At 52.0% G+C, this 20,377-nt stretch overlaps 1 protein-coding gene across 2 annotated transcripts; it reads right to left on the bottom strand.

The window, feature by feature from the left end:
- Positions 1–909: 909 nt before the first annotated feature.
- Positions 910–17,250, bottom strand: LOC116953010 (uncharacterized). Of its 2 annotated transcripts, none has more exons than XM_032972823.2 (5): positions 16,959–17,250; positions 10,426–10,685; positions 9,570–9,649; positions 7,821–8,604; positions 910–5,232 (listed from the first exon to the last, which is right to left on the bottom strand). In XM_032972823.2, the coding sequence occupies exons 2-5, from the start codon at positions 10,678–10,680 to the stop codon at positions 4,930–4,932; spliced, it is 1,422 nt and encodes a 473-aa protein (XP_032828714.1). In that variant the 5' UTR covers positions 10,681–10,685; positions 16,959–17,250; the 3' UTR covers positions 910–4,929. The 2 variants fall into 2 exon arrangements, with proteins under 2 accessions (XP_032828714.1, XP_075929667.1); XM_076073552.1 differs by having other exon boundaries at positions 10,426–10,690; positions 16,959–17,249.
- Between the last annotated feature and the right edge of the window lie 3,127 nt (positions 17,251–20,377).

Here is a 20,377-nt window from a genome sequence, read left to right as displayed (position 1 = left end):
CGTGCTGCTAAACTCTGTAACTCATCACCATCATCCTCCTCCTGCTGACCCCCGTGCTGCTCAACTCTGTAACTCATCACCATCATCACCCTCCTCCTGACCCTCGTGCTACTAAACTCTGGAACTCATCACCCTCCTCCTTCTCACTTAATTACCCTTCTCTTTCCTTCCACCTTCAGTGACACTGTCCATATTTTTTTTTTCAAAAAAAAAGCCGAGTGCCAGCCACCACCAATCAGTCTCGGATCTGCTTTGCTGACAGCAATGAGGTTCACATTCTGTCGGTCTAGACTTTTCGTAAGCAAATGTCACTTTAAAATAACAGCCCCCCCCCACCGCATGCCCACTCAGTTTAGCAAAAATTCGACCATATTACTCGGCCTCGCCAAGATTTAGAGGATGTATATATTTAGCTCTTGTCCGATGGCATCGTCGCATCTGCCTGCCTCGAAAGTCTGCTTTGTACATCTTGCACCCCGAGTCCGTGGCAAAGGCGCAGCTCTGCGACTGCTTAATCGGCCAACCTCTGTGTCCTACCGGGCACTCGGAGTCGGTCGCCCTCCAACAACGACGGAGGGTGAAGAAGGAGCGAAGCTCACAACAATGGCCAACGTGTCGGACGGGTAAAGCACACCAGGGTGGCACAGTGGCTTGCAAAGGTTGTGCATTTTGACTGTCATCCACGGTCAGTTAACCCTTGAACACCTGGGGTCTGTCCCGTTACCTGACAGGGAGCCTTCGACACTTCGCGTGACCTCAAAGTGCATCGCCACTTATTGGCGAATGGCGGTTGTTGTTGTTGTTTCTGTGCACGTGTCTGTGTTTGTCTCAGTCGGCAGTGCGAAGTTGTTTACACCGTCTGCACAAACCGTTGACAGGTGCACACGCACGCACACACACACACGTATATATATTTGAATTGTATTCCTTTATTCTTTAAATATGTTTACAGGCATACTTACAGCACGTGTTCACAGCGATGGACAATATACAGCATGCGTGGATGGCGACGGGCACTTCCCGCGCGGCAGATCGACAGGTGAACTTCACTCGCCCGTCACTGACAGACGAACAACTAAACTCAGATGTGCCGCCGTTCCAGCCCATCACGCGACAGATCCGCGAGAGATCCGATAAGGCCCTTGCACAGAATGGGCCATTCACTCAGCATAGACAGCGAATTCGAACTCATCAAACTAGCGTACGAGGTTGTTGTGTTGTTGATGAAGCCGCGAGCCGGAGAGCGATAAAAAACAAACAATCTTTGAGTGAAGGTATTCGGCCGATTGCGATTGCTCTACTAGAGACACCAACCCGGCAAACGTGCCAACGTTAGGTCAACGTAGGTCAACGTTGGCACGTGGTTGGAAGCGTCACGACAACGTTAGACGAACGTTGGCGCAACGTTGACCACGTGTTCTTGTTTTCCATGTATTTTTTTGTTCTGGCTATTGACGAGCGGCCGCAATACCGTTCTTTTCAAATCACGGGATTATTGGTATTTTTTCAAAGATGTTAGTTTTGTAATCGTTATCATCTTCATCATGTTACTTGTTATCTACTGACCGTTGTCTGTCATTATGATTGTAAGATCAAGAAGCACCGCAGGTACCGTTGATGGCATGGGTATTTGCCGTAAATGTGATATCTGCGGTGTATCTAGAAATATGTGGACGCGTTTTCTTTGGGCATCTCCCAATTATACCTCTGGCTATTGGATGGGACGGTTTTGTCACATGTACGTATTTCCACTATTTACAGGTACGTGTACTGGTACGCGTACAAGTGAGCGTACAGACACTGGTAAGATCTGTACGAATATACAAGTTGCTGCATGCCTCATATAACATTAAATACTCAAGCGTTATCTACAAATGGTGAAATACTATTCATAACGATGTCATTTGTACAACGTACACAAAACCACGGCACATTGCTTTTGCACATCAGTCATCTTAAAAAAAAATGAAAACATCTAAAACAGCGATGGCAAGAACACTTCAATATAAATATTTAAGCCAACGTTCAACTCGGTTTGTGAATATATACAATGTACACTGCATGTCCATGCGTTCATATTCAGTGTATCTGTGTGTTCGTGTGTTAATACAGAAGTACATTGCATACTCACGTGATTTCAATGGATCTGTGTGTTCATATCCTATGTAAATTGCATACCCACGTGATCATATTCAGGATGTGTGTGTATCTACAGGTGGTCCATCGGCCAGTCATCTCAATCAGGTCGACCCATGGCACCTGCTGGGTCTGTCCCGTGACCTCCTGCCAGCCGGCATTCGATACTTCACGTGACCTCAACGTGCACATGGCCTGGCACAAGCGCCGTGGTGATAGTGGCGAATGGCGGTTGTTGTTGTCTATGTGAGGAGTGGTAGTGCAGCGTTTAGCGCGCTGCGCTACGAACCCGGCGACCCAGGTTCGATTCCCGCTAACGGCCAACATCAGTAACGATTATCTGAATCGGTCCTGGGCGTCCCCTAGGTCGACTCAAACCTCAAACGAGTACCTGGTGCTGTGTATAAACATCGCCACTTAGGAGACAAAGGCGGCCGGGCGTGGTGTTGGCCACCCACCCCCTCGTGTGCCGTGCCGGCCTTCATAGGGTGCTACTCGCTAACATCACTTGCCCCAACAGTCTGTTAAAGGCTATATGGAGGACCTTTGCCTATGTGTTCGTATCCGTGTGCAGTATTCCGGTGTTCATAGGGGACGTCCATAAATGACGTCACGCGATTTTGGACGATTTTTGACCCCCCCCCCCCCCGCGTCACACGACGTCACAAAAAGTCAGACCCCCCTCAAATATGACGTCACAAAGCTCTGCCCCCCCCCCAAAACATATTTCCATTTTGAAAATAAAACATGCTTCAAATTACTTTAAACTATTGTCATTGTAGTGCGTATTTAATGTGGCGCTGCACTCTGATGTTGTAGGAGAAAACATGTATTAAAAAGGAAGCGTTGGAAAGCTTAAATTTTGCATAAAATTCACTTGAAAATATTCAACGTCTAACAAAAACTGCAGATGTTCAGAATATTATATTGAAATTATCTTATAATTATCATATATTAAAAGTAATTATAACTATAAAAAATACTTGAAACTTTGTAGTAGAACGAAGCAAAATGGAGAGTACAATTATAACAATCATATATTCATTCCACAGAATGAAAAGCCCAGGTAGAATCACTAAAATAAAAATGTTTAATAACAATCATTAAAACATTTTTCAAAATGTATGCTTCTCCATTCTCCCATGGAGAAGCAAAATGCTCCTTCATGGAATAAATAAAAGGTGACCTTAGTAAATTTAAATAATCAAAAAGTTAATAATGAAAATTAATCTGAATTAGTGTTGTTATAACAATTCTATATTTATTTAGAGTTGCGCATTTTGATGTGACGTCACATTTCTCAAATCCCCCCCCCCCTCATCACACATCATCACAAATGTCTGACACCCCCCCCCCCCCAGGTGCGTGACGTCATTTACAGACGGCCCCATATTCTTATCACTTATAAATAATGCTAATAATTTACAGCGCACCTCATGATCACGGCATGTCACAAGTTTAACAACGCATCCGTCTGGACGCGGCCGGCATGCCATGCACATTCTGTTTGTAATAGGGCATTGGTTGCATCACATTCTATTCACGAAACGTTACAACATCACATTGCAAGGCATCGTGTTACAATTACAATGAAAACAAATATATGTACAGCCCTCTGTCAATCCGCTGCTGGATGACGACCTGCTCACGCTGTTGGTGGTTGGCCATGGGTGGGAGGTGATGGGGGTGGGCGCGATAGGGAGGGGGGGGGGTGCTGACCATATTTCACCATGCGGTTTGTTGAAGGGGAGTGAAGTGCCAATGGCCGGTTTCAGATGTCACTCACCACTGATGTTATCCGTGGCCAGGAATCGAACTCGGGTTGCTGAGTCCTGATAATTATTCTGGCATATCCCCCGATGATGCTTGATTTAATTACCAGCGAAACGTTTAATTCAATTTGTAAATGTTGTGGATTCACTCTCCAACACACCGGTGGGTTGAAGTAGTAAACTAACCTCACTGGCCGTGTCGGGTGGTGGAGGGTTACGACGCATTTATACTTACGCGATATAACCCAAACACCTTTATTATGAATAATATTGGTCGCGAAAGCCTAAGCGTTGAACTATTCTTACAGTATTGGTACAGAGCATTACGCCGCACGTTTGGAACACAGCTGGGACAGCAAATTAGAATTTAGCGATCAAATAGAGAAGATGAAGATCCCAGCTGAGCACAATCCTCCTGCAGTGTATTCCAGAATCATTCTGGGGGGGGGGGAAGCCCCAGCGAGTCTTTTGCAACATTCATCTTACGCGTTGGAGCGATAACGGGTGAATATTTACAGTCCCGCTCTCTGCGTGTCGCATTCGCACGCAGGTACTGATGGCCTCGGCAGAGTTTTTTGCTGACATGCATAGAACACCAACCCTTTGTGTGTGGGATGGGGGGGTAGCGGTTGTGTATAGCGGGCAGTGCGCCACGCTACGAAACCCAGCGACACGAGTTCGATTCTCGCTTACAACCAGCCAGTCCTGGGCCTCCCCTATGTCGACTCAGCCTCGAATGGGCACCTGATGTGGTGTGTGTGTGAATACAACAGCACGGGGGAGACAAAGGCGGCCGTGCGTGGCGCTGGCCACCCATCCCCTCTCGTGTGCCGTGTCGGGCTTCATAGGTGTTCGCTAACGGCACTTGCCCCAGCATTATGTTAAGGTCTATACGGGGGATCTTTGTCTTTGTGTGCTGACATACGTCGCGTGCATGCTCGTGCGTGCCCCTCCACGTGTGGCGCGCGCGGCGGGGGGAGGGGCGGGGAGCGAGCGCTGGGTGCTCTTTTATTTTTTCACTTCACACGGCGGATGACCGCAGGTCCCCCCACGAGAGAATGTCCATGATGTCGTGAATGTTGTACGAGTCAGCGGGGGGCCTGGCGACTCCGGGCGCCGGCGGGCACGCGGTGGGCACGCGCGCGCCTTTAGGAGCCGGCCGAGCGGTGGGCTCCTGCCGGCTCGGTGGTTCCTGCCGGCCGGAGTCGGGGCTCTCCGGAGGGGCGCGGCCGGCCCAGCGGGAGGGTAGACGGCGCTTGGAGGGACGGGCGGGCAGAGAGAAGCGCGTTTGTAGGGGCGGCAGGGTGCCCGTCGATTCGTCGCCCTGCGGGTCGCCACGCGCGCGGACAGGGGTGACACGGCCAACATTGACGTGCGCAGTATGTGTGTAGGACGTTATCGATCCGTCCTCGAACGCGCGCTTTCATCTGTGTAGCTTGAGCATGAGAACCATTCACACCTCTGCCTCTAACGAGGGAATGAGCATGAGAACCATTCACACCTCTGCCTCTAACGAGGGAAGGGCACGGAACAGGCGCTGGTCGGTGACCCTAGGGAGTCCGTGTGAGACGCGCTGATGGCTTACTTCACTTTCAGCCGGGCGACCCAAAAGATATCGCCGCACCTGGCACACCGCATCCGGCAGGCGCCTTTGGCTGCGGCTACGGATTTGTCACGCGTCACCTAACGCCGTTCTACCAGTGACCCGGAGAATATTTGGCGGGGATGGTAGATGGTGGTGGGGGGGGGGGGACTGGGATGAAGCCCTGAGCGTCGGTGTCCGAGTGTCAACTTGCGCACGTTCCCACTGCTGGGCCGCCCGCTCACAAGGTCAAGTCACATTGTCTGCGTGGTCAAGCCCGTGCTCACCTCTATTTGCGGCGCAGAGTTAGAGGTGGAAATGTGCACATTCCTGTGGTGGGGGCCAGTCTCTCTCCACGGAACAATCTAAACTTCCCTCGATCGAAGAAGGTGGTGGAAATTCCACTTTTCTAGGCCGAGGGTTTTTTTTTTCCCGCACGTGACAATATGAACTTCTCTCGATTAAAGAAATTCGTGGAAATTCTTATGTCCAAGGGAAAGCTGTACCACCGCTGTTTACTTTTGACAAAGTAGTACTTATTTTAATTGCAACTTGAGTGATGATGAGCCGAGTCTACCCACAACTTTGATTGGAACTTAAATATATATCATCATCGACAATATATAATCAGTGAGCACAGGAAACACGGCATTGTATCAACATTTACTTCCAAGTAAATTTATGAAAGATAACGCTTATGCAATTAATGATCTCCTTTAAGTTTAACCCACATTTACATAAAACCAAACTACAGTTGGAATTGATCGGGGTGGTGAAGTATGGTCAAATATACTTCATCATACCCATCATATACAGAGGTATATACATCATTTTTTAAAACCTCTGATCTGGCAACTCTGGGTGGGGGGGGCAGAGTAGTGGCGGGCGGGGGGGGGGGTAGATTCCCTAGGCGTGTTCGTGGCGTTGTCAATCATGTTAATAATGCATGGCACGCAGGAGTTATTTAAAGTGAACTAGGAAAAGCAATGCCGTGTTCATGTGCGTTAAAGCACACGAACACGGGCGCGGTGAGGTCTCCATCTGGCACCGGGGGATGTGCGTAGGAACGCATGGCAAGTACGTGACCCCCCTCCCCCCCCATCGCCTCCACCCCCCTGACGAATACGAGGGTGGAGGGAGACTCAGGCCAGGATTGACTTTGCTCGCTCGTTTGGTTGGCTATTTTTTGTTTTGTTTTAGCTGTGCACCGCGTTACGCCGATGATACGCGCATGCACAACAGAGACAAGCACACAGAGCCGCGGAGACAGACACAGTTAGACAGATTTGACGTGTTGCAGACAGACAGACTTACACGGCGGAGTCAGAGCTAACAAAGAGACAGAGAAGACACACAACGATAAATTTCCCCTTGTAGCCTTTAACGTAATGTTGGGGCAAGTGCTGCCGGCACGGCACACGATGGGGTTGGTGGCAAGCACCACGCCCCGCCGTATTCGTCTTTCTCGCGGCGATGTTTACACACCGCACCAGGTACACATTTGAGGCTGAGTCGACCTAGGGGAGGCCCAACACCGGTTCAGATCATCGTCACTGGTGTTGGCCGTGAACGGGAATCGAACTTGAGTTGCTGGGTTTCGTAGCGCAGCGTAGCGCTAAGCACTACCGCGCCCTTATACGCAAAGACAAAGATCTCCCGCATAGCCTTCAAGGTGCTATTGAGGCAAGTGCCGTCAGCGAGCGCACGCACGCACTCGCACACGTAAACGAACACAAAGACCCTCCCCGTATAACCTATTTAGGCCGCCTTTGTCTCCCCAATACTTGGGTGACTTGGGACAAGCAGAGTACTCGTTGAAGTATCACTCGCCACTGATGGTAACCATGGCCGGGAGTCCAACTGCGATGGCCAGGCTATGCAGCAACGCGTGCTAACTACTGCGCCACCGCTCTCCATACAAAGACAAAGATCCCCTGCATAGCCTCAACAGACCGTCTGGGCAAGTCCTGTCGGTGAGCATCTACGAAGCCTGGGATGAAACACGAGAGGGTGGGTGGCCAGCACCACGCCCGACCGCCTTTGTCTTTACACATCGCACCATGCACTCATTTGAGGCTGAGTCGACCTAAGGGAGGCCCAGGGTCGGTTCAGATACTCGTCACTGGTGTTGGCCGTGAGCGGGAATCGAACTCGGGTGGCCGGGTTCGTAGCGCAGCGGGCCCATTGCTGTGCCACCAATCGTGTGCGTAAACGACATCGGTGGAGAGACAAAGGCGGCCGGGCGTGGTGGTGTCCGCAGTAACCCCTCTCGTGCACCGCGTCGGCCTTAAACAAGGTGCTCGCGAACACATCGGCAAAACCACGCGTACCTGCATCGCGTCCGCACGGCCAACATCCACCGGGTGTCTCCGCCACGCTGCGTCCGCCGACCCGACCCGACCGCAGACGCCATCCACCCGGATTCGACTCCCAAGCTCGGGCGTAGTGGGCGCTTTCATGCTGATGCCGCTGCTGCTGCCGCTGCTGCTGCCGCTGCTGATGCCGCTGATGCTGCTTTTGCCGTTGCTGCTGCTGCTGCCTCTGTTCCTGCCGCTCCTACTGCTGCGGCTCACCGTTCCCACTGATTTCGCAGCTCCCTGTCGCGGTGGAGAAGACGCCTTAAGAGTGACCGGGCGGCCGAGGGACTCCGGCTCTGCATGAGAGCGGCTGTCCAGGTGCTGCTGCTGCTGTTTTTGTTGCTGCTGCTGCTGTTGCTTCTGCTGCTGTTGCTTCTGCTGCTCCACACTAGAGCGACTGTCCAAGGGCTTCTGCTGCTGCTGCATCACCAGCTGCATCAGTCTGCTGCTGCTGTTGCTGCTGCTGCTTCGAGGAGCGCACGGCGAGGAGCTGTGCCCTCCCACGATAGAGGTGCTCCGTGGAGGAACCGTGGGAGGGATGGCCGCGCACTCGTGCTCCCTCTCCCCTTCCTCCTCCTCCTCTCTCTCCTCCACGCCGAGGTGGAAGCTCAGCCACGTGTTCCTCGCGTTCATCATCTGCTCCGTGGGGCCGTGGTCTTCCGGGGTCGGCGTGCAGGTCGGAGGAGGGGACGGGGTCGCGACGGGGGTCGTCTCGGGGCCGTTGCAGGCGCAGGACAACGACGACGCGGACCTGGGACTGGAGTCACAACCGGGGGGAGAAAAATATATCAAGAGCTGTGCGGGTCACTCGTGGTGGGGAGGTTGCGTGGAGGCGCTCGGTGGGAAGGTTACGAACGGAATGGTTCACGATTACGGGAAGCGAATCGATGATGCGCATAGATTGATATTGTCGTGTTTGTGCTGCCTTGTTTGGTCTGTATCGCTTGTAGCTGATTATCTGCATCGTATCTACTGTTTCCCTTGTACTGTCTCTTCGATAAGAATGCTCTGTACTGCCGGTCTCGTTTGTACTGATGAACACTGCCAGTACTGTATTGATTGTACTGTTTGTCTCCTTGTCCTGGCTGCCCCGTAGATATTATCACCTTTGTGCTGTACTTCATGTATGTACTACCTTGTACTGTCTGTCTATTTTGCACAACCTCGTTTGTACTGCGTGTCTCATCTGATTTGTACGTTTTGTTCCGACCCATTATTCGAAGTGAACGAGGAGTACGTAGTCGGTCCTTCAGGGTACACTCTGCTGATTAAACCCAGAAGTTGACACCCGTCCAGGGTTTTGCTTCTGAAACAAATGCTGCTGGAAACAAATCTGGAGGGCGATTATATTTAGGTGCAGGAGCGACGTGGACCCTTGTGCATTTATTCCTGTGAGAGATGGTGACAACTTGGGGAGGCCTTCATCCAGCAGTGGATATATCATGGCTGATTAATATTATCATCGGTCAATAAAATCTTCTATTTAAAACCAGATGAGAGTCCTGCATTTCCTAATTAAGTGTGACATCGTATGATGAGCATGGGGCAAGTGAGCTCATTGAGCATGACGTGAACTTGATCCACGGACCTGCCCTTGGGCGGATAGCTCGAAAGGCCCCACTGAGGCCAGACGTTTATTTTGCAGGTGAGACCCTGATCAGAGGGGCATCCACAATTCGGGGACGTTCACCTGTCACCTGCAGATCCTGAGAGCTTGTTTACCTGCTCGTGTTGGACTTCCTGCGCAGCTCTTCCTGGTACGTGGAGAAGTCCTGGCTCAGCTTGGCGATCTCCTCCAACACCTGGCAAGGAGACCGCAGCGCGTCGTGACACCGAGCTCACGAGCTACGACTCCAGTCTGTCTACTGGCTTCCAGTTCCAACCCCGGATCGAATTCGGTGTCACAGTCACCTGCTTCAACGTCCTCCGTGGGCTCCTTTCCGTCTACCTCTAATCTCACTCTACTCTCCTCCACGCACTCCCCTACATCTCCCTCTCATCTCACTCTACTCCCCTCCACGCACTCCCCTACATCTCCCTCTCATCTCACTCTACTCCCCTCAACCCACTCTTCTACCGCTCCCTCTCATCTCACTCTACTCTCCTCAACCCACTCTCCTACCGCTCCCTCTCATCTCACTCTCCTCTCCTCCACGCACTCCCCTACATCTCCCTCTCATCTCACTCTACTCCCCTCAACCCACTCTCCTACCTCTCCCTCTCATCTCACTCCACTCCCCTTCACGCACTCTCCACTCCAGCATCCAAGGCGTTCTGTCGAAATCCCCAATCAGTCAACCAATGCTAAGTGTGTGGTCGCTCATAGCCGACTCGCAGCGCGCTCCACCACCCACCCTCTCCACCAAAGCGCCCGATCATAGGACGTTGCTTTGCCTTTTATCATAATTGTTATTATCAGCACTATGCAGTACTTGTGGCATTTACGATCGTCGGGGTGCGCACGGACCCACGTGGCCTATGGGTCTGTCCCGGGGATGTTCCCGGGCCGGCCTGGGTTGGGTGGGTGGCGGGGGGGGGGGCGGTGTGGAGGGGAACCGTGGCAGAAGCTGTCACCCACCCCGCTGAGACACGCAGCCTTCTTCTTCGTCTTGTGTCTCCCGTTCGGAGGCTCCGTCTCCTTGGGGCGGGCAGCCCTCGCTCCGACGACGCCGCCGTCGCCGCCGCCGCCGTCGCGTTTCAGCAGCTGGTCGAGCGTGAGGATCACGTCCCCACCGGCGACACCTCGCGGGGTCGTCGCGCACGTCGGGCTCGCCTTCTTGGGGGGGGGCCCGAGGCCACGGGGACCCTCGGGGCGGCTGCGCAGCGCGAGCATTGCGTCTGCGCTGGGCACGCACAAAGGCAAAGGTCCCCCGTGAAGCCTTGGCGGACTGTTGGGGCAAGTGCTTGTTCGCGAGCACACACGAAGGTCGCCACGGCGCACGAGGGGGTGGGTGGCCAGCAGCACCACGCCCGGCCGCTTTTGTCTTCCCCATTACTGATGTTTACGCATTGCACCACGCGGCCATCTGTAGATATGCGTCACGTGCACACTTACAAAAGATAAAGATCCCACTTGAAGCCCTGTTGGGTCAGTGCTGTTAGCACGGCACGCGAGGGGGTGGATCGCCAGCACCACGCACAACCGACTTTTTGTAACCCCAGTGCTGATATTTGACACACCACACACAGGTACTAATTTAAGGCTGAGTCGACCTAGGGGAGGCCCAGGACCGGTTAAGATAATCGCTGGTGTCGGCCGTGAACGGGAATCGAACTTGGATGGCCGGTTTCGTAGCGCAGCTTGATAACCACAAAGACAAATATGCACCGTGTAGCCTTTACAGACTGTAGGGGCAAGTGCTTTTGGCAAGCACCACCTGTGCAGGCCGCCACGGCACACGAAGGGGTGTGTGGCCAGCACCACGCCCGGCCAACTTGATCTCCCTGTTGTATTAACACACACCACATCAGGTGCCCACTTGAGGCTGGCTCGACCTAGGGGAGGCCCAGGACCGGTTCAGATAATCGTCGCTGGTGTTGGCCGTGAGCGGGAATCGAACTCGGGTCGCCGGGTAACCAACGACGCTCCTACATGCGGCCTCATTCACGCACACAGCGTTGGTGTACGGTGCAATTTCAGGAATATTTTGATATTTTTTCCCTGTATTTTCTGTTTGCACAGTCACATAATCACTTTAAGATGTTTTCTTGTTCATGTTTTTTGTTTGTTGCGGTTGCACCCGATTCAAGAGCCGAATGGCTCACAGGGCTATAGCCAAATAAATGAACTATGAAAATGAACTATGAACGTGCTCGGGCCAAGGCGCTGTGAGCGGGCACCTCTCAATTGCCGGCGTCAACTCGCTCCGCACTCGAGTGCGCGCATCACGGACGCGTGAGGTTGTGAGTGCGTGCCTCCGTGCGGTTTGAAATGTGCGCTAGAGGCCGACCGAAATTCGGTTTCGGTTTCGGCGCCGAAAGTTTGGCAAATTGGCCACTTTCGGCATAGTTTCGGCTTCGGCCGAAACCAGAAATTCAGTTTCGGTCGTGCGTGTGTGTGTGTGTGTGATCTTCATAGGTGCTCGCTAACAGCACTTGCCCCAACAGCCTGCTAAGGCCATACAGGGGATCTTGGTCTTTGTGGCCTTCATAGGTGCTCGCTAACAGCACTTGCCCCAACAGCCTGTTAAGGCCATACAGGGGATCTTGGTCTTTGTGGCCTTCATAGGTGCTCGCTAACAGCACTTGCCCCAAAAATCTGTCAAGGCTATGCGGGGGATCTTTGTATTTGTTTACGGGTATGTTTATGCATGTGGATGCGTTTTTTTGCGTACGTGTGCGTGTATATAAGTGTGTGTGTGTGTATCTAACCTAGAAAAGCCATTTTTTTGTCTGTCTCTCTGTCCGTCTGTCCGTCTGTCTGCGTACGCGCGCTTGTGAGGGATTTGGCTCTCGAGCGGTGGGGTTTACGATGGTGGGGGGGGGGGGGGTAGCGGCCCAGCCCACAGCCTCAGCCGGCTGAGCAATCTAGGCGAAACCGGGGGCTCTGCACGGGACTAGGCCTCACCACGGCAACTCTGTCATGTGAGTACTTTGTGCTATAGAGTCACTATATATACTGCTATAGAGTAAGCATGTACGTACTACTGTGGCCATAGCAGGTACCATTACAGTATACACTGCTGTAATCATAGCAGGCACCACCACAGTATGCACTGCTGTAATGAAAGCAGGTACCACCACAGTATGCACTGCTGTAATCGTAGGTACCACCACAGCAGTATGCACTGCTGTAAACATAGCAGGCACCACCACAGTCAGTATGCACTGCTGTAGTGATAGCAGGTACCACCACAGCAGTATGCACTGCTGTAAACATAGCAGGTACCACCACAGTCAGTATGCACTGCTGTAGTGATAGCAGGTACCAGCACAGTATGCACTGCTGTAATCATAGCAGGTACCAGCACAGTCGGTATGCACCGCTGTAGTGATAGCAGGTACCACCACAGTCAGTATGCACTGTTGTAGTGAAAGTAGGTTCCACAACAGTCGGTATACACCGCTGTAGTGATAGCAGGTACCACCACAGTCAGTATGCACTGCTGTTATCATAGCAGGTACCATCAGTCAGTATGCACTGCTGTAGTGAAAGCAGGGACCACCACAGTCGGTATGCACAGCTGTAGTGATAGTAGATACTGCTATCATGTTGGTAGATACTGTTATATCGAGTTAGTAGATACTTAAACAGTCAGTATATACCACTACAGTCAGTCAATACTGCTACTGTCAGTAGATACTACTACGGTCAGTAGCTACTAGTCAGTAGATACTGTTACAGAGTGAGTAGATACTGCTATAGAGTTAGTAGTTACTACTATAGAGTGAGTAGATACTGTTACAGAGTTAGTAGTTAATACTATAGTCAGTGGATACTACTATAGAGTCAGCAGATGCTACTATACAGTTAGTCGTTACTACTGTAGAGTCGGTAGATACTACTGTAGGCCCAGTAGTTACTAGTCAGTAAATACTACTAAACAGTCAGTAGCTACTACTGGCTCAGTAGATACTACTGTACAGTCAGTAAATACAACTACAGAATCAATAGATACTACTTACTCTGTTGTATGTAGGGTGTGTAGGCATATATACCTACGTGGGGGTCAATGTATTTTCTGAGGGGCGGAGGTCGACAATTTTCGGAAACCTTTTAGATCAACTATTTAGCCCCCACTTTCTATAACTTTTAGGACTCATGCAAGCCTCTTATGATTTTGTTGGTGGAGAAATGGACAAATGGCCCATCGGGCTTTCACAATACCTTAGTATCTGTGTATGTATATGTAAGGTTTTTAAGATAAGTTTTGAAATATATTTTCGCCCGGGCAATGCCGGGTACTTCCCGCGAGTATATCTATAAGCGTGTGTGTGTTTAAATATAAACACACTGCTCCCTAAGAGTTTGTTTTGGAACGAGGGCGCGGTGTGGTTGTGTGGTGGTGGGAGTGGTTGGTCGTGATGAAAGTGGTGATCGTGGGAGGGGTGGTGGCGGGAGTGGTAATGGTGGTGGAAGTGTTGGTGCAGGCAGAGAAGGAGATTCGTTAAACTAAACTTAGTAAACTGACCAGTTAAGGTCCACTGAGCTATTCAGATATTTTTCAGAAGCAGCCTGGCCTCAATTGAAAGCTCAACAAAGTGCCTTATCATCACGTGGAAATGTATAGCAGCCAAATACTCCAAACGCATGTTTCTAAATGTGGAGGGAAAAACCGGAGCACCCGGACAAAAAAATCCACGCGGCCACGAGGAGAACACGCAAACTCAAAATATACAGCAGGCGTCACGGCCGGGATCGAACCCACGACCTCCTGCATACCAGGCGAGGTTATTAACATCTCACGACCGTGGCGCCCCTTAGGAAGAGAGGAAGGAATGGAGATAGCGGAGCGCGATTAGAGAGATATATATAGAGAGAGAGCGCGCAGGAGCGAGGGAGTGAGGGAGAGTGGGCGAGAGATGGATGGGAGAGAAACGGAGCTGTACGGAGGAAGCGGTAGGTAGGGTGAGGGGCTGGGGAGATGGAGATAAAGAGGGTGATCATAGTGGGAGGAAGAGAGAGGAAGCCAGCTTGGGATGAGTGTGCGTGTGGGGTAGGCGTGTGCGGGAAGCGGTTAGCGCGCTGCACTACGAACCCGGCGACCCAAGTTAGACTCCCGCTCAAGGCCAACACCAGTGAACCGGTCCTGGGCCTCCCCTAGGTCGACTCAGCCTCAAATGAGCACCTGGTGAGATGTGTAAACATCGCCACTCGGGAGGCGGCCGGGCGTCGTGCTCGCCACACCCATCCGCTCGTGTACTGTTCGGGCCTTCATAGGTGCTCGCTAACAGTACTTGCCCCAACAGTCTGTTAAGGCAAGACGGGAGAAGTTTGTTTTCGTGTGAGTGTGTGGTGCTGGGTGGTGCTGGGTGGTGGTGGTGGAGCGTTCGGAAAGACCCAGCAGAGGCACGCGCCGCTGTGTTGGCGGGGAGGCCCCTGCTCGTCGTGCGCAATGGAAAGAGAGGGAGGGACCCCCCGGGAGCGCCCCCCCACCCCACCCCCCCTAGGGAGTGCAGGGAGCCCCCCCCCACCAACCACCACCATCTCTCCACGTGCCACCGCGCGTGCGACATCGTGGCGCTATTCCTGGCCCGAGCGCGTTGCTGCGCGGTGAGATCAGCCCTGACACGCGGCACCAAAACACTAATCATCCCTCCTGCTGCAGCAGCAGCAGCAGCGTTGCGATGATCTAACGGGCGCGCGATCGCTCGCGAGTTCTAAATCCCTCCCCCGTCGATCGAGCGGGAGCGCACGTTTCGCGATGCAGTGGCCACTCCGCGTCTTGGCGGCGGTGCATGGGATGCGCGAAACAAAATACAAACTCGACGCTCGTGTCAATAACACTGCCCTGAAAGGGAAAGGGAAAAAAAAAACACCGAATGGTTAATGCACCGTGAAGGAGGGCCATTACCAGTAATGCCGCCTATTGTTTTGCTTTTTGTTTGTTGATGAGCAGTATTACTGACGAATGTCTTGCTGAGTCGATGAACGTTATGGTGACTCGCTCAAGATTGCAGCGGGTTTTTTTTTTCCATTAGAAAGTGGGTAGCATACGTGCAAGCAAGGTAACGACGGCGTAAACAGTTTCATCATCACAAGAACCTACCGCTGGGCAGTCTGCGTAACGGGATTCACATCGTGGGGCTTCGAAGCACGGTGGTGGTGAGAGGGCAGCAGTGGCGGGGTGGTTAGGACACTGCACTACTGAGTTCGCTTCCGGGCCACGGCTAACATCAGTAGCAAGTGATATGTGAACCGGTCTTGGCCCTCCCGCTTGTCCAACCCTCACTGACCAGCGTGGTGAAGTATAGTCGAGTCAAACAACCCCCCCCCCCATGACCGTCTTGACTCGGGGGGAGAGCCTTATCCAACAGTGTAATAACAGTGCTCGTGAACACGGTCCACCTTTCACTGCTTACCAGGTCTGTCATAATAAAGGTTTTTTGTGGGGTGAGATCGCGTAAATATATACGTGTGCCGTTAAAACCCGCCACCACCCGACACAGCCAACCAGTAAGGGTTGTCACGTAAACAGAACGTGCCAATTCGTCACTAGCACAGCACACCGGTGTGTTGGAGAGCCAAGCCACGACATTTACAATCTTACCAGGTCTCTCCGAAAACAAATCAAGCGTCATTACGCGCTGCACGCGTCTGATGATTGATACACACGTCCCACGTGGCGTAGAGAGCGCCGATTCAAATTGTTCTGATTTAAATCAGGCGTTTGTAGTGACCGCTTTTACTTCGAATCGTCAGACGCGTGTAGCGCGTGACGACTTAATTTGTATCTGTTAAATAATACGTTTGCTATACTGCCATCTGCTAGCTTGTCGCTCAACCAAGTGGTAACCAGGCTGAATTCCGATTGGCTTCCAACATCTGACAAGTTCGGACGCGTTCAGAGTGATTTCAGTTTCAAATTTGTTTGGTGTTAACCAGGTGAGATCTCAAGAGGACAGGGTGAGTCTCATTTGCTCGAGTGACTTAAGTCACTGCAATGGCAAAACAAATATAATCAAGTACGGTCATTTATCCAGAACTAATCGCTGACATCATTCCATACTCTCGAGACATTACACGTGAGCGTGCGACATTCTAGAAAGAAAAAACAGACAAAAGTCGAATGCATTTTCTGATCGCAACGCTCCATTGGCATAACCACCACCATCACCACCAACATCCTCATTACCACGAGTGCCTTAATCACCACGAACACCATCTTTCACCAAAATTACCATCAACGCAACTACCACCATCGCCACCACGAGCGCCATAATAACCATCACGACGAAAACCCATCATCACCACCACCAGCATCACCACCACCAGCATCACCACCATCACAATCACCACCATCAATCAGAACCATCACCAGCACGATCACCACGGTCACCATTACCACGACCACCACCACCACCTTGGGTACTCAACGTACGAGGGGCTTCCACACTGATTGAGCGCATGCAGGGTGCACGGTGAACGTGGCGGGTCTGTGCTTAACGCACCTGTGGCAGGCGGCTGAGTGAAGATGCCGGCTTCTGAAGAGGCACTCCTGGCAACACCTCGCGTGCCTTGCTCGCTCACACCGCTCTCTGGCGAGAGGAGACGTGCCGGGGTGAGGAGATGAGGGTGGATGGGGTGGAGGGGGTGGGTGGTCCTCACCACGAGTCGGAGATGCGACACGTCCTCCACACGCGAGGAGAAGTGAAGTGTCCTCGCGACGACCGCGCGAATAAAATTCTACACCGTGGAAACCAACCCCACTCGTTGACGTCAGGGGTGTCTCCTTTTGGGGGAGGAGGAGGATGGGGGGGGGATGAGGAGTAAGAGCAGGGGGAGAATGGGGTGGAAAATAATAGGGGCAGTGGGGGGGAAGTGGAGGAAGAGATTGGGGAAGATCAGGAGGCCGCTGGGGAGTAGGAGGAGAAGGGAGAGGAGAAGCGGATTTGCGGCTTGGGGTGTAGCGGGGTGGGTGGTGGTGGCGATGGTGGTGGCAGTGGTGGATCCTGGTAGTAATCGTGGATGGTGATGGTGGTGAGAGATTGGTAGTGTTTGGTGGAAGAACTGGCAGTGCCGGTGGTGGTGGTGGTTGTGGTAGAGGTGGTTGCTGGTGGTTATAGTGGTGTTCGTGGAAGTAGTGGTTGTAGTGGGAGTGGGTGGCTGAGGTTGTAGTGGTGCCCGTGGGTAATGGTTATGGCTGTAGCGATTGGTGGTGGTGATGGGTATCTGCCTGTACCTTGCAATCCCCCCTTGTATGTATGGCACGTTGAGCTTCTTTCGCACCGCACGTGGCCAACTGTGCTAATCTGAGGTGCGATATAGGGTCTTGCCTCTGATCTTCACCGTGCGTGTGTGCTGTGTGCAGTGCCGGATTATCCTAAATGCTTTCAAGCTATCAATTGCGGTTCAGTGATTCTGCACTTGCTCTATTACTATAGTACTATACCGCCTTCAACTTTTATGAACGACTGGGTGTTTACGGTTAGCGATTTGTCGTATTATCTGGCTGCATAGCAAATGAAAACATACAATTACTTTACTATGCAAGTTAAACATTTGTGTTTTAATATTTAAGTGTTTTTTTTTATTTAGGGCCCCTTTATAACATATGCTACAGGCCCTCTCTAGCTTAATCCGGCACTGACTGTGTGTGTGGTGCAGCGATCAGCGCACTGCGCCACGAACCCGGCCACCGGAGTTCGATTCCCACTCACGGCCAACACCAGTGACAGATATCTGCACCGGTCCTGGGCCTCCCCAAGGTCGACATAGTCTCGAATGAATAGCTGGTGCCGTGCATTAAAAAAAAATCGCCACTAGGGAGACAAAGGCGGCCGTGTGTGGTGCTGGGTACTCACCCCTTCGTGTGCCGTTCCGGCCTTTATAGCTGCTCGCTAAAAGCACTTTCACCAAACGTCTGCTATGGATATACGGGGGACTTTTGTATTTGTATGCCTCGGGAGAGTATAATTAGTTCAACCAGTGGGAAGGCGAGGGGGTCGAGTCTGTGAATGCAGTGTGTGTATGTGTGTGTCTCAGTTTGTCTGTCTGTGTTTATGTGCGGTTTTGTCTGTGTCAATGTGTTGATGACCAGAGTTCGATTCCCGCTCACGACCAATAACAGTGGCGAATATCTGAAACCGGCTCAGCCTTATATTAGTACCTGATATTGTGTGTAAAATAACAGCACGGCGGATATAAAGGTGACCAGGCAGTCGTTTATTATGTTATGTGCCTGTTGCCATCTGCGCGTGTGTCAAATGAAGAGCTCTCTCTTCATCACGCAGACAAAGACAAACATCCCCCCCAGTATAGCCTTAACAGATTGTTGGGGCAAGTGCTGTTAGTGAGCACCTATGAAGGCCGGAACGGCACACGTGAGGGTCGGTGGCCAGCACCACGCCCGGCCGCCTTTCTCTCCCTAGTGGCAATGTTTTCACGCATCTCACTAGGTGCACAATTGAGGCTGAGTCGACCGAGGGGAGGCCCAAGACCAGTTCAGATAACCGTGTACTGGTGTTGGCCGTGAGCGGGAATCGAACTTGGGTGGCTAGGTTCCTAGCGCAGCGCGCTAGCCGATACACTACCGCTCCCCCACATCACGCAGGACACACACGCGCATATATACGTACATACACACTAGTACTCAATTTTTATTTGAACCAGAGCTACGTAACATCAACGTGCGACACGATCACCATTCATCAGGCGAGTCAAGCGCATCACAACTTAATTTCAGTTTGAACGGAGAAGACTCGTAAACAACGGAAGGTGGAGCGTGGTTGGTCGCCAAGGGCTGGAATCCAGGACCCCCCCCCCCCGCCCTGCTAAATATGACCACTATCTCCGCGTGTGCTCGGGATTTCTCCGGGCCACCGTATAGGAGCATAGCGAACCGTGAAGGTTCGGTGCCTCAACTGCCGCATGAGGAAGGAAGCGATGGTGGCATCAGCAGCACTGCTGTCTCTGATGACCTCGATAACTTGAGCTGCCTCCCAATTGGGAGAATGCATTAGTGGAGTCGGGTGGGGGGGGCTCAGCCCTTCGACCCCATCAAAGCTGTCACAAGCCACGTTAGGGGGCCCGAAGCAGACGTTATATATTCGTGTGTGTCCCTCTTTCGGCTGATATCACCCTCGTCAGATGGCGACAGAAGCGACATTGACACGTGATACAGATTAATAGTCCTGTCGAGAAAGACGTGAAGAGAGTTGCAGACAAGGCAGAGGCGAGAGTATAATTTGATGTTAATTATCGCGGTCTGCTGGTTAGGATTTGAATTTGAGTTGACATATATATGATGCATCCCATATAGATTGTGTTCATGAAACCGGGGGTCTCTCTTGGGTCACTTTGGAGCCGAAGCTTTGTATTGGATTTGCTTATGCCTCCCGTTAGAACTATTGTCACGCGTGTGTAGCCTTAATAGCCGCTCGCTAACCTCGCCGTGTCTGTCCCAAGAGGTCACGCGGGCTGTAAGGGGACCCCTTGCAGGCTTTGTTGTGTTGAGGGTGTCCCTCCTGGAGCGCATGGGATCATCTTTTCCATTACCCGAGCGTGCCGGCTATGGGATGGAGAGAATACTGGTACAGCGTGTGACTTGGGATTATTAATATACGGCGCTCGGCTACGTATAAGCTGAGTGCCGAAAATGACTTTCAAATTACTTTTAGGCGGTCTACAAATGTGGCCGTGGCTAAGTTGCATTGACCGTGTACTCAGTGCACTACTTGAACACAACCGGTGACGACGAAGTGTCCGTGATATCGTATCAGCATCGTGCCATCCATCTCCAGTATCCGATCAGTGCGGCTACTACGCTTGAAGCGATGGATTATTATGGCTCGCGGGGCATTTCGAGGTGGCTCGCTCGACACGGTTTCGTACGAAATAAAGTCAGTGGGCCGTTTGGCTCACCACTCTG

Source organism: Petromyzon marinus, chromosome 3 (assembly GCF_048934315.1).
Source record: "Petromyzon marinus isolate PM22_M1 ecotype Great Lakes invasive population chromosome 3, UKy_Petmar_22M1.pri1.0, whole genome shotgun sequence".
Classification (NCBI taxonomy): Eukaryota; Metazoa; Chordata; class Hyperoartia; order Petromyzontiformes; family Petromyzontidae; genus Petromyzon; species Petromyzon marinus.
Note: the sequence above shows the minus strand (reverse complement) of the source record. Positions and strands in the feature narration are given on the sequence as shown.